We start from the raw sequence: 13,152 nt of genomic DNA, 5'->3' as shown, positions 1-13,152 counted from the left end.
ATTTGTGGTGTGTTCCTTGTCATGTGTTAAATTATTGTATCTACTTTGATAAAAATATTTTGCTGAGTTAAAAACAATAAAGATCACAATCTTAATATGGGTAAGCATTGTTCATTCATTATTTTTGCTTCACTGTTAACATTTGTTTAAAATGATGTATTTTGGGGACACCTGAGTGGCTCAGTTGGTTGATCATCCAACTCTTGATCTCTTGATCTTGAGCCCGTGTTGGGCTCTGCCCTGAGCATGGAGCCTGCTTGAGGTTCTCCCTCTCCCTCTCTGGCTCTCCCTCTCTCTGGCTGTCTCTCTCTCTCCTTCCATCCCCCCCTCTCCTTCTCTCTTTCTCTCCCTCTTTCCCCACCCCCCCAGATGTTCTCCCCCACCTGTGTGCTCTCTCTTGCTCTCTATAAAAATAAAGAGAAAAAATAGAATAGTAAAATAAATGACCTATTTTAATATGATAATTTTAAGGCCAACTTATTTCTTTATATCTTGAATCCACATGAACTGGGTATTTGGACAAACTAAGGTTACTCCTTTCATAGAGATCACCGCATTTACAGAGGACATGGGTTCTAGGCATTATATGTAATAGGCACATGCCACTTGCACTCACTTTTAATAACTTTTTCTGTTCATGTTTTTAAGGGCTTGCTATCTCATGTACTGTCAGCGTTCAAATTTGATACAAAAGAAGTTGATCTTTTTATTCAAGGTCTTGGATATGCACCTGCAGATTACTATCCTGGTTTGCTTAAAAATGTGAGTATTTTTAATGTATTGAAATTTTTGTTGTTTAATGTACCATCAGCAAAAAGGGTAAATGGAAATATTTCACTCTTCCAGGAGAGATGTTTAACTTTTCTCTGTTTATCTCTTCTTACCTTGGGCAGACTTATAGCCATATAAGGAAGAAACCTGAGGCGGGAGATTCTGAGAAAAAAGAGGGAAACCAGGAGAGGTTATTCTAAATCACCCAACCCCTTTCTTCTCTTAACAGATCTCATTTATTCTCTCAAAGATTTTTGGAAGAAGAGATTTCCTTAAACAATGTAAACACACCCGTTTACTGTTGGACGCATTTTGTATTTAAAATTCCTGATAGGAATTTATGTTAAAGCAAAAAATTCAATAAATGACAGTGTTGTAAATAGTGTTATATATTCTCATCTTATTATTAAAGCTATGTTTTCTTCTGCCTTGAATTTTAGCCAAATTCAAGAAATTTTAATTTATGATCTTAACATAACTCTTCTAAATAATGTTTGTTAACTTTTCTGGTCTTTTGGAAACTTTATACATAAATAGAATTTTTAAAAGATAAAGTACTAAATTAGGCAAGAAAAAATAAGCTAACTTTAATGTGGTTTTTTTTTTAACAGGTTTGGTTTTCTTAGGAAATTAATGATCTATTGTTCATTTGCTTACATTGGAATGCAGAATAACAGACATTAAAAATAAAATCCAAGTTATTTGTAAATGTGACTTGGCACTGCTTTCTTTTCATTTTGACAAAGTAAAACAAGGAGAGGACGGGTAGGGGAGAGTAGGGAATCTCAACGGAAATATCACTCACACCAAGAAAAATAGAACTGATGTAATCCTGTTTTGCAGTGTGAGTTAACCTGCAACTGATTTTGTTTTACAGATGGTTTTATCGTTAGTGTCTGAACTCCGAGAGAATCATCTTAATGGATTTAACACTCAAAGGCGGTAGGTGTTAAACTAAACATCCCCCTTCTCAAGTTTCAAAATGTATCAGTTTGGTTATGAGAGAAAAATTTTATAATTCTTAGGAAATTCATGTTCATAGTTACAGTTATATTCTGTGTGAAGAGATTATTTATACATGGCAAATTTGTGAATTTTATGAAACTTTCTTTTTAAATCACTATTCTTTCAGCTTTTTAGGGCAGTAAATCATGCAACGTCCCTTGTGACCCTGAGTAAAAATCCCTACACATACAGTAAGGGATACACAAACAAAGGAAGGACTCAGTTCAGAGAGTGTGTATGTGTTTGTGTTATACATACAGTATACATACACATACAAACAGTATTTCCAAGGCCACAGATAGTTGATGTGCATATATGACTTAATACAGCATCCTTTCTTAATAAAAACCCTTAAGAAAGTTGGGATAGAAGGAAAATACTTAAGCATCATAAAAGCCGTTTATGAAAAGCTGACAGCTAATATCATCCTCAATGGGGAAAAACTGAGAGCTTTGCCCCTGAGATCAGGAACAGGACAGGGATATCCTCTGTCATCACTGTTGTTTACCAGAGTGTTGGAAGTCCTAACATCAGCAATCAGCCAACAAAATGAAATAAAAGGGATCAAAATTGGCAAAGAAGAAGTCAAACTTTCACTTTTCACAGATGACATGATACTCTACATAGAAAACCCGACAGACTCCACCAAAAGTCTGCTAGAACTGATACATGAATTCAGCAAAGTCACAGGGTACAAATTCAATGTACAGAAATCAATTGCATTTTTATACACCAATAATGAAGCAACAGAGAAATAAAGAAACTGATCCCATTTACAATTACACCAAGAACCATAAAATACCTAGGAATAAACCTAACCAAAGATGTAAAAGATCTGTATTCTGAAAACTACAGAAAGCTTATGAAGGAAACTGAAGAAGACACAAATGGAAAAACATTCCATTCTCATGGATTGGAAGAATAAATACTGTTAAAATGTCAATACTACCCAAAGCAATCTACACATTCAATGCAATCCTCAAAATTGCACCAGCATTCTTCTCAAAGCTAGAACAAACAACCCTAAAATTTGTATGGAACCACAAAAGATCCTGAAAAGCCAAAGTAATATTGAAAAAGAAAACCAAAGTGGGAGGCATCACAATCCCAGACGTTAGCCTCTACTACAAAGCTGTAATCCTCAAGACAGTATGGTATTGGCACAAAACGGACACATAGACCAATGGAATAGAATAGAGAACCCAGAATTGAGCCCACAAATGTATGGCCAACTAATCTTTGACAAAACAGGAAAGAATACCCAGTGAAAAGAAGACAGTCTCTTTAACAAATGGTGCTGGGAGAACTGGACAGCAACATGCAGAAGAATGAAACTAGACCAGTTTCTTATAGCGTACACAAAAATAAACTCAAAATGGATGAAGGACCTGAATGTGAGATAGAAAATCATGAAAACCCTAGAGGAGAAAGGCAACAACCTCTTTCACCTCAGCCGTAGCAATTTCTTTACTCGACACATCTCCAAAGGCAAGGGAATTAAAAGCAAAAATGAACTGTTGGGACCTCATCAAGATAAAAACCTTCTGCACTGCAAAGGAAACAATCAACAAAACTAAAAGGCAACCGATGGAGTGGGAAAAGATATTTGCAAATGACATATTGGATAAAGGGCCAATATCCAAAATCTATAAAGAACTCACCAAACTCCACACCCGAAAAACAAATAATCCAGTGAAGAAATGGGCAGAAGACATGAATAGACACTTTTCCAGAGACGATATCCAGATGGCCAACAGGCACATGAAATGATGCGCAATGTCACTCATCAGCCAGGAAACAGAAATCAAAGCCACGCTGAGATATCACCTCACGCCTGCCAGAGTGGCTACAATGAACAAATCAGGAGACTATAGATGCTGGTGATGATGCGGAGAAATGGGAACCCTCTTGCACTGTTGGTGGGAATGCAAACTGGTGCAGCTGCTCTGGAAAACAGTGTGGAGGTTCTTCAAAAAATTAAAAATAGAACTACCCTGTGACCCAGCAATAGCACTGCTAGGAATTTACCCAAGGGATACAGGAGTGCTGATGCATAGGGGCACATGTACCCCAATGTTTATAGCAGCACTTTCAACAATAGCCAAATTATGGAAAGAGCCTAAATGTCCATCAACTGACAAATGGATAAAGAAGATGTGGTTTATATATACAATGGAATACTACTTGGCAATGAGAAAGAATGAAATCTGGCCATTTGCAGCAATGTGGATGGAACTAGAGGGTATTATGCTAAGTGAAATAAGCCAGGCAGAGAAAGACAGACACCATATGTTTTCATTCATATGTGGATCTTGAGAAACTTAACAGAAGACCATGGGGGGAGGGGAAGGGGAAAAAAAGTTACAAACAGAGAGGGAAGAAGGCAAGCCATAAGAGACTCATAAAACTGAGAACAAACTGAGGGTAGATAAGCGGTGGGGGAGAGGGGAAAGTGGGTGATGGGCATTGAGGAGGGCACTTGTTGGGATGAGCACTGGGTGTTGTATGGAAGCCAATTTGACAATAAATTATATTTAAAAAAAAGAAACATAGGGGCGCCTGGGTGGCGCAGTCGGTTGGGCGTCCGACTTCAGCCAGGTCACGATCTCGCGGTCCGGGAGTTCGAGCCCCGCATCAGGCTCTGGGCTGATGGCTCAGAGCCTGGAGCCTGTTTCCGATTCTGTGTCTCTCTCTCTCTCTGCCCCTCCCCCGTTCATGCTCTGTCTCTCTCTGTCCCAAAAATAAATAAACGTTGAAAAAAAAAAAAATTAAAAAAAAAAAAAAAAAGAAACATAATATTCCAAAATCTAGAGTAAACAAATCAAATAGATTCAAACAAATTAAAAGGCAACTAATCACATTACAAAATGTTCTTCACTGTGTAAGAGAATTCAAAGTTGTCTTCATTGGTGAGCATTTCATTTTTAACGAATTATTTAACTAAGAGAAGCTGGGAACAAGGGACTTTTGTCCCTTTTTGTTTTTGTAAAGCTATTGCCAATTAAAGCTATATCACAAATTGTCTTTGCCTTCAGCTTATAGGATCCTTTGGATCTGAACTTTAAAGTAAACTATAAAACTCTTAAACAAAAACACTGGAGAAAATCTTAATGACATTGGGTTTGGCAGTGATTTTTTTTTTTTTTTTGGATAATGACCCCATAAGCATAAGCAACCAAGAAAAAGTAGATAAATTGGACTTCATTAAAATTAAGAATTTTTATGAATTTACAGGATACTATCAAGAATGCAAAAAGGCAACCTAGTGAATGAGTGAAAACTTTTGTCATGTATCCAATAAAGGATTAAAATCTATAGTATATAAAGAACCGAAACTCAACAATAACAAAAAGCTCAATTCAAAAATGGGCAATAATTTGACAATAAAATATATTATAAAAAGCAAAACAAAACAAAAACCCCAAATGGTCAGTAGAGTTGTTTAAATATGTCTCAAAAGATGATATAGAGCTGGCCAATAAGCACATGAAATAATGTTCAACATAACTAGTTATTAGGGAAATGCAAATCAAAGGCACAATGGGTACCACATCACATGTACCAGAGTGGTCTGTCATTTAAAAAACAAACAAACAAAAAAGAAAAATAATAAATGTTGGCAAGTAAGTTAAAAATGTAGAGCCCTGTGCATTGTTGGTGAGAATGTAACAAACTATAAAGATGATTCCTGAAAGAATAGTCTTGCTGATGGGAATGTAAAATGGTACAGCCACTGTGGAAAAGCTTGGCAGTTCTTCAAAAAATTAAACATAGACTTAAAATAAGACCCAACAATTCCACTCTTAGGCATATATTCAAAAGAAATGGAAGAAGGGACTTGAACAGATATCTCTCCGTACACCAGTGTTCATGGAACCATTATTCACAATAGCCAAAAGGTGGGAACACTTCAAGTTCCCATCAATGAAACATGAAGTGGAGAAACAAAACAAGGTATATAAGTACAATAGAAAATACTGTTCAGCTATAAAAGGGAATAAAATTTTTATATATGCAAGAATATGGATGGACATTGAAAACACCATGCTTAGTGAAATAAGCCAGACACAGAGGGGCAAATATTGTGAAATTCTATTTATATGAAGTACCTAGAAGAGGCAAACTCAGTAGAGACAGAAAACAGAACAGAGGTTATCAGGGGCTGGAAGGAATGGAGTTACTGTTTAATGGCTCTATAGTTTATGTTAAGGATACTGAAAAGCTTTGGGTATGGATTGTGGTGACAGGTACACAGCATGTGAGTGTATTTAATGGCACTGAATGGTTACCAAATACAAATGATTAAAATGATAACAATTATGTATGTTTTACTACAATCAAATAATTAAGCAAGAAAAAAACCCAAAAATGATACCAAGTGTATCTCCCTCAAATGACTAAAATTGGGAACACTTACATCAATATGTGTTGGAGAAGATCTAGAACCACTGGATCTCTGATCTGCTGTCTGTGAGAATGTGAAGTGGTATGACCACTTGGTAAACAGTGTAGCAGTTTATTATAAAGTTAAATATATACTTGTCATATGACCCACCAACTCTATTCTTGAGTATTTACTCACTACAAATGAAAACATAGGTAGTCACAAATATTGCTATACAAATATTTCTTTAAAAAAATTTTTTTAATGTTTATTTATTTTTGAGGGAGCGAGAGAGAGTGCAAGCAGGGAAGGGGCAGAGAGAGAGGAAGACACAGAATCCCAAGCAGGCTCCAGGCTCTGAGCTGTCAGCACAGAGCCCGACACAGGGCTTGAACTCATGAATGGTGAGATCATGACCTGAGCTGAAGTCAGGCACTTAACCAACTGAGCCACCCAAGCACCCCTCTATACAAATGTTTGTATACAAATGTTCATACAAATATTAATTTTGTAATAGTTCAAAATCAGAAATGATCCAAAGGTCCACCTTAACTGGATGGATTAAACAAATAAGTATTGTCTGTTACCACCATTTAAAAAATGAAAAGGCAAGTCATAAACCGTGAGAAAATAATTTCAAATTATGCATCTGATAAAGGGTTCCTATCCGGAATATATGAAGAACTCAGTAATAAGACAACCCACTTAAAACAATAGGAAGGGGCACCTGGGTGTCTCAGTCAGTTGAGCATCTGACTTTGGCTCAGGTCATGATCTCCCTGTTTGTGAGTTCAAGCCCCGCACTGGGCTCTGTGCTGACAGCTCAGAGCCTGGAGCCTGCTTTAGATTCTGTGTCTCCCTCTTTCTCTGCCCCTCCCCGGCTCTCACTCTGCCTCTCTCTCTCTCTCAAAAATAAGTAAACATTAAAAAATTTTTTTAAATAGGCAAAAGTTTGGAATACATGTCATCAGAAAATATGTACAAATGGCTGATAAGCATGTGAACACTTGTATACAGATATTCATATCATTATTCATAATAAACAAAAAGTGGAAGCAACCCAAATACCCATCAACTCATGAATGGATAAACAAAATATGTTATGTCCACACAGTAGAATACCATTCCTCAGTAAGAAAGGAACAATCTACTGATTCACACTGCAACATGTGTGAACCTCAAAACATTATGCTTAGTGAAAGAAGTCGGTCACAGAAGACCATATATTGTATGATTTCATTTTTACCAAGTGTCCAGAATAGGCAAATCTATAGAGACAGAGTAGATTAGTTGCTGCCTGGGGCTAAAGATAGGAACAGAGATTTACTGCAGATGAGCCCAAAAGATCTTGAAGTGATGGAAAAGTCCTAAAAGTGGATGGATCATTAGTGGTAATAGTTGTCCATATATAAATTATACCTAAAAAGTAATAAGAAGAATTCCAAGAGGGACATAGAAAACATTTACAGTCATTTATTTGCATGTCGGGTGCAGACTTTGATTTTACCTTGAGATGAATGTTGAATAATAGAAGTTTATTAAGAGGGGTACCTAGGTGGCTCAGTCAGTTAAGCATCTGACTTCGGCTTAGATCATGGTCTCACAAGTGGGTTTGAGCCCCATGTCAGGCTCTGCACTGACAGAGCCTGGAGCCTGCTTTAGATTCTGTGTCTCCCTCTCTCTCTGTCCCTCCCCTGCTTGTGCTCTCTCTCTCTCTCTCTCTCAAAAATAAAATAAAATAAACATTGAAAAAAATAATTAAAAAATTGAAAAATTTTCTTTAAAAACAAATTTAGTAAGAGACTTAAAACATCAGTAAGAGGCAATGTGTATGTACTCTACACCATCCTCCCAAAATATGTCAAGTTGACGATTTTTTAAAAAACTCAACTAAGAATAAACAAACGATAAAACAAAAACACTGTTAAGTGGAAAACATCAGCCACAGAATTGGGAGATAATTTGCAACCTGTAAAACAGATAAAGTATTAGTATACAAAGTATAGTAATCCTCCTGCAAATTAGTCATAAAGAGGCAAACACTCCAGTATAGAGATAGACAAGAAGGATGCCGGAGTGGCTCAGTGAGTTAAGCATCTGACATGGTCATGATGTCAGTTCGTGAGTTCGAGCCCTTCATCTCTGTGCTGACAGCTCAGAGCTTGGAGCCTGCTTTTAAAATTTTTTTTTAATGTTTATTTTTGACAGAGAGAGAGACAGAGCATGAGGGGGGAGGGGGAGGGAGAGGGGGAGACACAGAATCCAAAGCAGGCTCCAGGCTCTGAGCTGTCAGCACAGAGCCCCAGACGGGGCCCAAACTCACGGACCACGAGATCATGACCTGAGCCAAAGTCGGACGCTCAACCGACTGAGCCACCCAGGTGCCCCAATAAAAAAATGTTTTTAAAGGAATGGACAAGAAATATAAGCAAGTTATTACCAAAAGAGGAAAACTAAACAAATAAACATTTAAAAAATTTAAGAGTGAGGTCAGCAAGACAGAATAGGAAGCTCCAGTCCTTGTTTCCCTATAGAAACACTGACTCAACAATAGTATATGACCCAAAGAGCCTTTATTTGAAAACTCCAGAAACAATTAAGAAGTTACAATACTCCAGGCAAGCTCAAAGTCAAAAATGGCCATATTGAAATGGGTAAGAAAGCCATTTTATACCAACCACTGTAGCCCTTCCCCTAAGCTGGCTCAGCTTGGTGGGACTGGGAGGAAAATTCTAGCTTTCAGCTTGTCCCTTGAGGGAGAAAGAAAAGAATGGAATATGTTCAGTGTTCTTGCTTTTGGGGGGGCTGCCTGAGGGACTGCCTCAGGTAGCTTACCTGACTCTGACCACTGATGGGGAATGAGCAGACTTTCAATACCTGGAGAGCATGAATGTTAGAGAGCCCTACGCTGCTTTTTGTAGCCCCAGGGAGCTGGCAGTGCTGCAGATGGAGGTTGGTGTAAGGAGAAAACACCCAACTCACAGCTTCTGTCTGGGTGGGTTGGGGGGTGGGAAAGAAGAGTAGAATGTGTATCTAATGTTCCAGCTTCTGAAGGGGCTACCCTAGGGATTGGTTTTTGTCTCCCCTGACTTGAAGCAGCCCACTTTGAAGGTCAGAGGGGCTGCAGAGAACAAAAACTTAGTGGCTTGTTGTAGCACCAGAGAACCTGCAGTACCACAGACAAACACCAGAGGGAGGAAGAGATTGCAAACTCCTGAAAAACTGGCAAGCTCTCTGGGAAATTACATAAGCCCAGAGAAGACACATCCCTAGAAAAGATTCAAAGGACCCCCAGATTCTCTCACCAGGTTGATTAGTGAAAGTTCCCCTGTACAAAGCCAGTGCATAAAGACTAGAAGAAGTGGCTTTCTTCAATTGCATAAAACACAACAAAAAATAAGGCACACAAAGAAACAGGTAAACATGGCCCAAAGGAACAAAATTAATTTGCACAAACCTACCCTAAAGAAATGAAGAGCTATGAATGAACCACCTGACAATTAAAAATAATCGTCCTAAAGGAACTCAATGCACTACAGTAGAATACAGATAAACAACTAAATGAAATCAGAAAAATGTGTAAACAAAATGAGAATATCAACAGATACAAATTATTAAAACCAACCAAACAGATACTCTGGAGCTGAAGAAAAAAATAACTGAATTGAAAAATTCACTAGAGAGGTTCAACAATAGACTGATCAAGCAGTTAACTTGAAGACATGTCACTTGAAATTATCAAATCAAGGAATAAAAAGAAAAAAGAATGAAACGTTAATTAAACCATAGAGCTTATGAAACATCATCAAGTGAACCAATTGTATGTTTTGTGGGAGTCACAGAGGAAGTGAGAGAGAAAAAGACAGAGAACTATCAAATCTGAAGAAGGAATTAGACATCCAAATTCAAGAAGCTCAAACTCCCAACTAAAATAAACCCCAAAAGACCCATGGCAAGTTATGTTGTAATTAAACTGTCAAGAGACAGAGAATGTTGACAGTAGCAAGAATACAAGGAATGTAACACATATAAGGAAACTCCAGATTGTCAGTGGATTACTCAGCAGAAACATTAAGGCCAGAAGGGAGTGAGATGATATAGCAAAGTGCTAAAACAAAAACCTGCCAATCAAGATTATTATATGCTGCAAAGTATCCTTCACAAATGAAGGAGAGGGGTGCCTGGGTGGCTAAGTCGGTTGGGTGTCTGACTTCAGCCCAGGTCATGATCTCACAGTTTGTGGGTTTGAGCCCCGCATCAGGCTCTGTGCTGACAGCTAAGAGCCAGGAGCCTACTTCAAATTCTGTTTCTCCCACTCTGCCCCTCCCGCTCTCACTCTGTCTCTCTCTCTGTGTCTCAAAAATGAATAAACATTAAAAAACTTGAAAAAAATAAAAGGAAAGTGGAAAATTCACAAATATGTGCAAATTATACAACACATTTTTGAACGAGTCAAAGAAGAAATCACAAGGGAAATTAGAAAATATGTTCAGACAAATGAAAACACAGTATACCAAAATGTATAAGATGAGGGAAAAGCAGTACTAAGAGGAAAGTACATAGCAGTAAACATCTTGTTTAAAAAAGATGATCTTGGGGCATCTGGGTGGCTCAGTTGGTTAAGTGCCTGACTTTGGCTCAGGTCACGATCTTAGGGTTTGTGAATTTGAGCCCCGCATCGGGCGGCTTCGGTTCCTCTGTCTTCCTCTCTCTCTGTCCCTCCCCCGCTTGTGCGTGTGTCCTCCCTCTCTCTCTCTCTGTCTCTCAAAAATAAACGTTTAAAAAAATAAAAATAAAAGATCTCAAATCAGCAACCTAACTTTATACTTCAAGGAAGTAGAAAAAGGAGAATAAACTAAACCCACAGATAGCAAAAACAATGAAATAGTAAAGGTTACAGGAGAAATAAACTAAAGAGAGAATGGGAAAAAAACAAAGAATTCGATTTTTTAAAAGATCGAGAAAACTGTCAAACCCTTAACTAGACTAAGAAAATCAGCAAGAAGACTAAAATAACAAATATCAAATGAAAGAGAAGACATTACAACTCATTGCAGAAAAATAAAAAGAGACTACTATGAACAATTATATTGCAACAAATTGGATAATCTAGAAGAAATGGATAAATTTTTTATAAACATACAGCCTACCAAGAGTGACTCATAAATTTAAAAATCTGAACAGATCTACAACAGGAAGGAGAAAGCCCAGAAAAGCCCAGAACTGGATGGTTTCACTAGAGAATTCTACCAAATATTTAAAAAATTAATACCAGTCCTTCTCAAACTCTTTCAAGAAATTGAAGAGGCGGGAACACTTCAAAACTCATTTTATGAGGCCAGCATTACCCTGATACCAAAATCAGATAAATACACTACAAGAAAAAAAAAAAACTGCAGCAATATTCATGATGAATATTCATGTGTAAAAATCCTCAGCAATATACAAGTCAACCAAAGTCAGCAATTAAAAAGATTCTGCATCATGGTCAAGTGGGATTTATTCCTAGCATGCAAAGTTGGTTCAACATTCAAAAACCAATTGGTGTAATACACCATATTAACAGAATGATGGACAAAACCAAATGATAATTTCAATTAAAGCAGAAAAAACTATTTGATAAAATTCAACATCCTTTGATGATAAGAACATTCAGTAGAGTAGGAATACAGGGAACATACTTCAACAAAATAAAGACAATGTGTGAAAAGCCCACAGCTAACATCACACTTCATGGTGAAAGACTGAAATTTATTCCTTCTAAAATCATGAACAAAGCAAGGATACCCTCTCTCACCACTTCTTTTTAACACAGTACTAGAAGCACTGGAGCCATTAGGCAAGACAAAGAAACAAAAAGCATCCAAATTTTAAAGGACCGCTTATTCTGCTTATACATGACATGATGTTATATGCAGAAGACCCTAAAGATTCCACAGAAAAACTATTAAAACTAGTAAATTAACTCAGTAAAGTTACAGGATACAAAATAAATACTCAAATATCAATTGTGTTTTATACACTAGCAGTGAGCAGTTTTACAAAGAGATTTTTTTTATATAAAAAACCCATTTACAGTAGCATCAAAAAGAATAAAATGTTGAGGAATAAACTTAAGGAAATGAAAGACTTACATACCGGAAGCTACAAAATGTTGCTGAAAGAAATTAAACATGACACAAATACATAAGAGGCATTCCGTGTTGAGGGACTGGAAGACTTAATATTGTTAAAATGTCCATACTACCCCAAGCTGCCCATAGATACAATGCAGTCCTATTAAAATCCAAATGGCATTTTTCTTTTGCAGAAATAGATTTTTAAAAAAGTCCTAAAATTCATATAGAATCTCAGAAGACCCCAAATAGTCAACAACCTTGAAAAGAGAAAACTAGAGGCCTCACCCTTCCTGATTTCAAAACATATTACAAAGCTAGTCATTAAGCCACTTTGGTACTTGTATAAAGCCAGACACAAAGACCCACAGAACAGAATAGCAAGGAAGTGGCAAAAAGATACCTGTAATGTCATCATTACATAAAGTTTTAAAACACTCAATACACACATATAAAGTAAAAGTGTTAAAACTAGACAGAAAGAGGGCGCCTGGGTGGCTAAGTCTGTTGAGTGACTCTTGATTTAAGCTCAGGTCATGATCTCATAGTTCCTGAGATCAAGCGCCACATCACACTCTGAACTGACAGCTCAGAACCTGCTGGAGATTCATTCTCTCTCTCTCTCTCTCTCTCTCTCTCTCTCTCTCTCTCTCTCTCTCAAAAATAAATAAACATTAAAAAAAAAAAAAAACTAGACAGAGAGGACTCCCATCGTTAGGGGAGTGCTAACTCCTGGGAAGGGGAAGAGAAAATGAGACAGGAGAGGGTGTTTCAACTGTAACTGAAACATTTTTATTTCTTTAAAACGTCAACTAGAAATATCACTAAAATGTTAGCATTGTGAAATCATGGCAGTGAGTGCACAGTTGATGTTAT

General features: G+C 37.2%; 1 protein-coding gene across 3 annotated transcripts in view; it reads left to right on the top strand.

Annotated features, from left to right (window-relative positions):
- Positions 1 to 13,152, top strand: part of FANCC (FA complementation group C) — a 267,194-nt gene that overhangs the window by 179,509 nt on the left and 74,533 nt on the right. For all 3 annotated transcript variants that reach the window (XM_030293538.2, XM_030293535.1, XM_030293539.1), the window contains 2 exons: positions 649 to 762; positions 1,649 to 1,713. In XM_030293538.2, coding sequence (XP_030149398.1) covers positions 649 to 762; positions 1,649 to 1,713 — 179 coding nt within the window. The remainder of the gene's footprint in view (positions 1 to 648; positions 763 to 1,648; positions 1,714 to 13,152) is intronic.

The sequence above is a fragment of the Lynx canadensis genome, chromosome D4, assembly GCF_007474595.2.
Source record: "Lynx canadensis isolate LIC74 chromosome D4, mLynCan4.pri.v2, whole genome shotgun sequence".
NCBI lineage: Eukaryota > Metazoa > Chordata > Mammalia > Carnivora > Felidae > Lynx > Lynx canadensis.
This window is presented reverse-complemented; position numbering and strand designations above follow the sequence as displayed.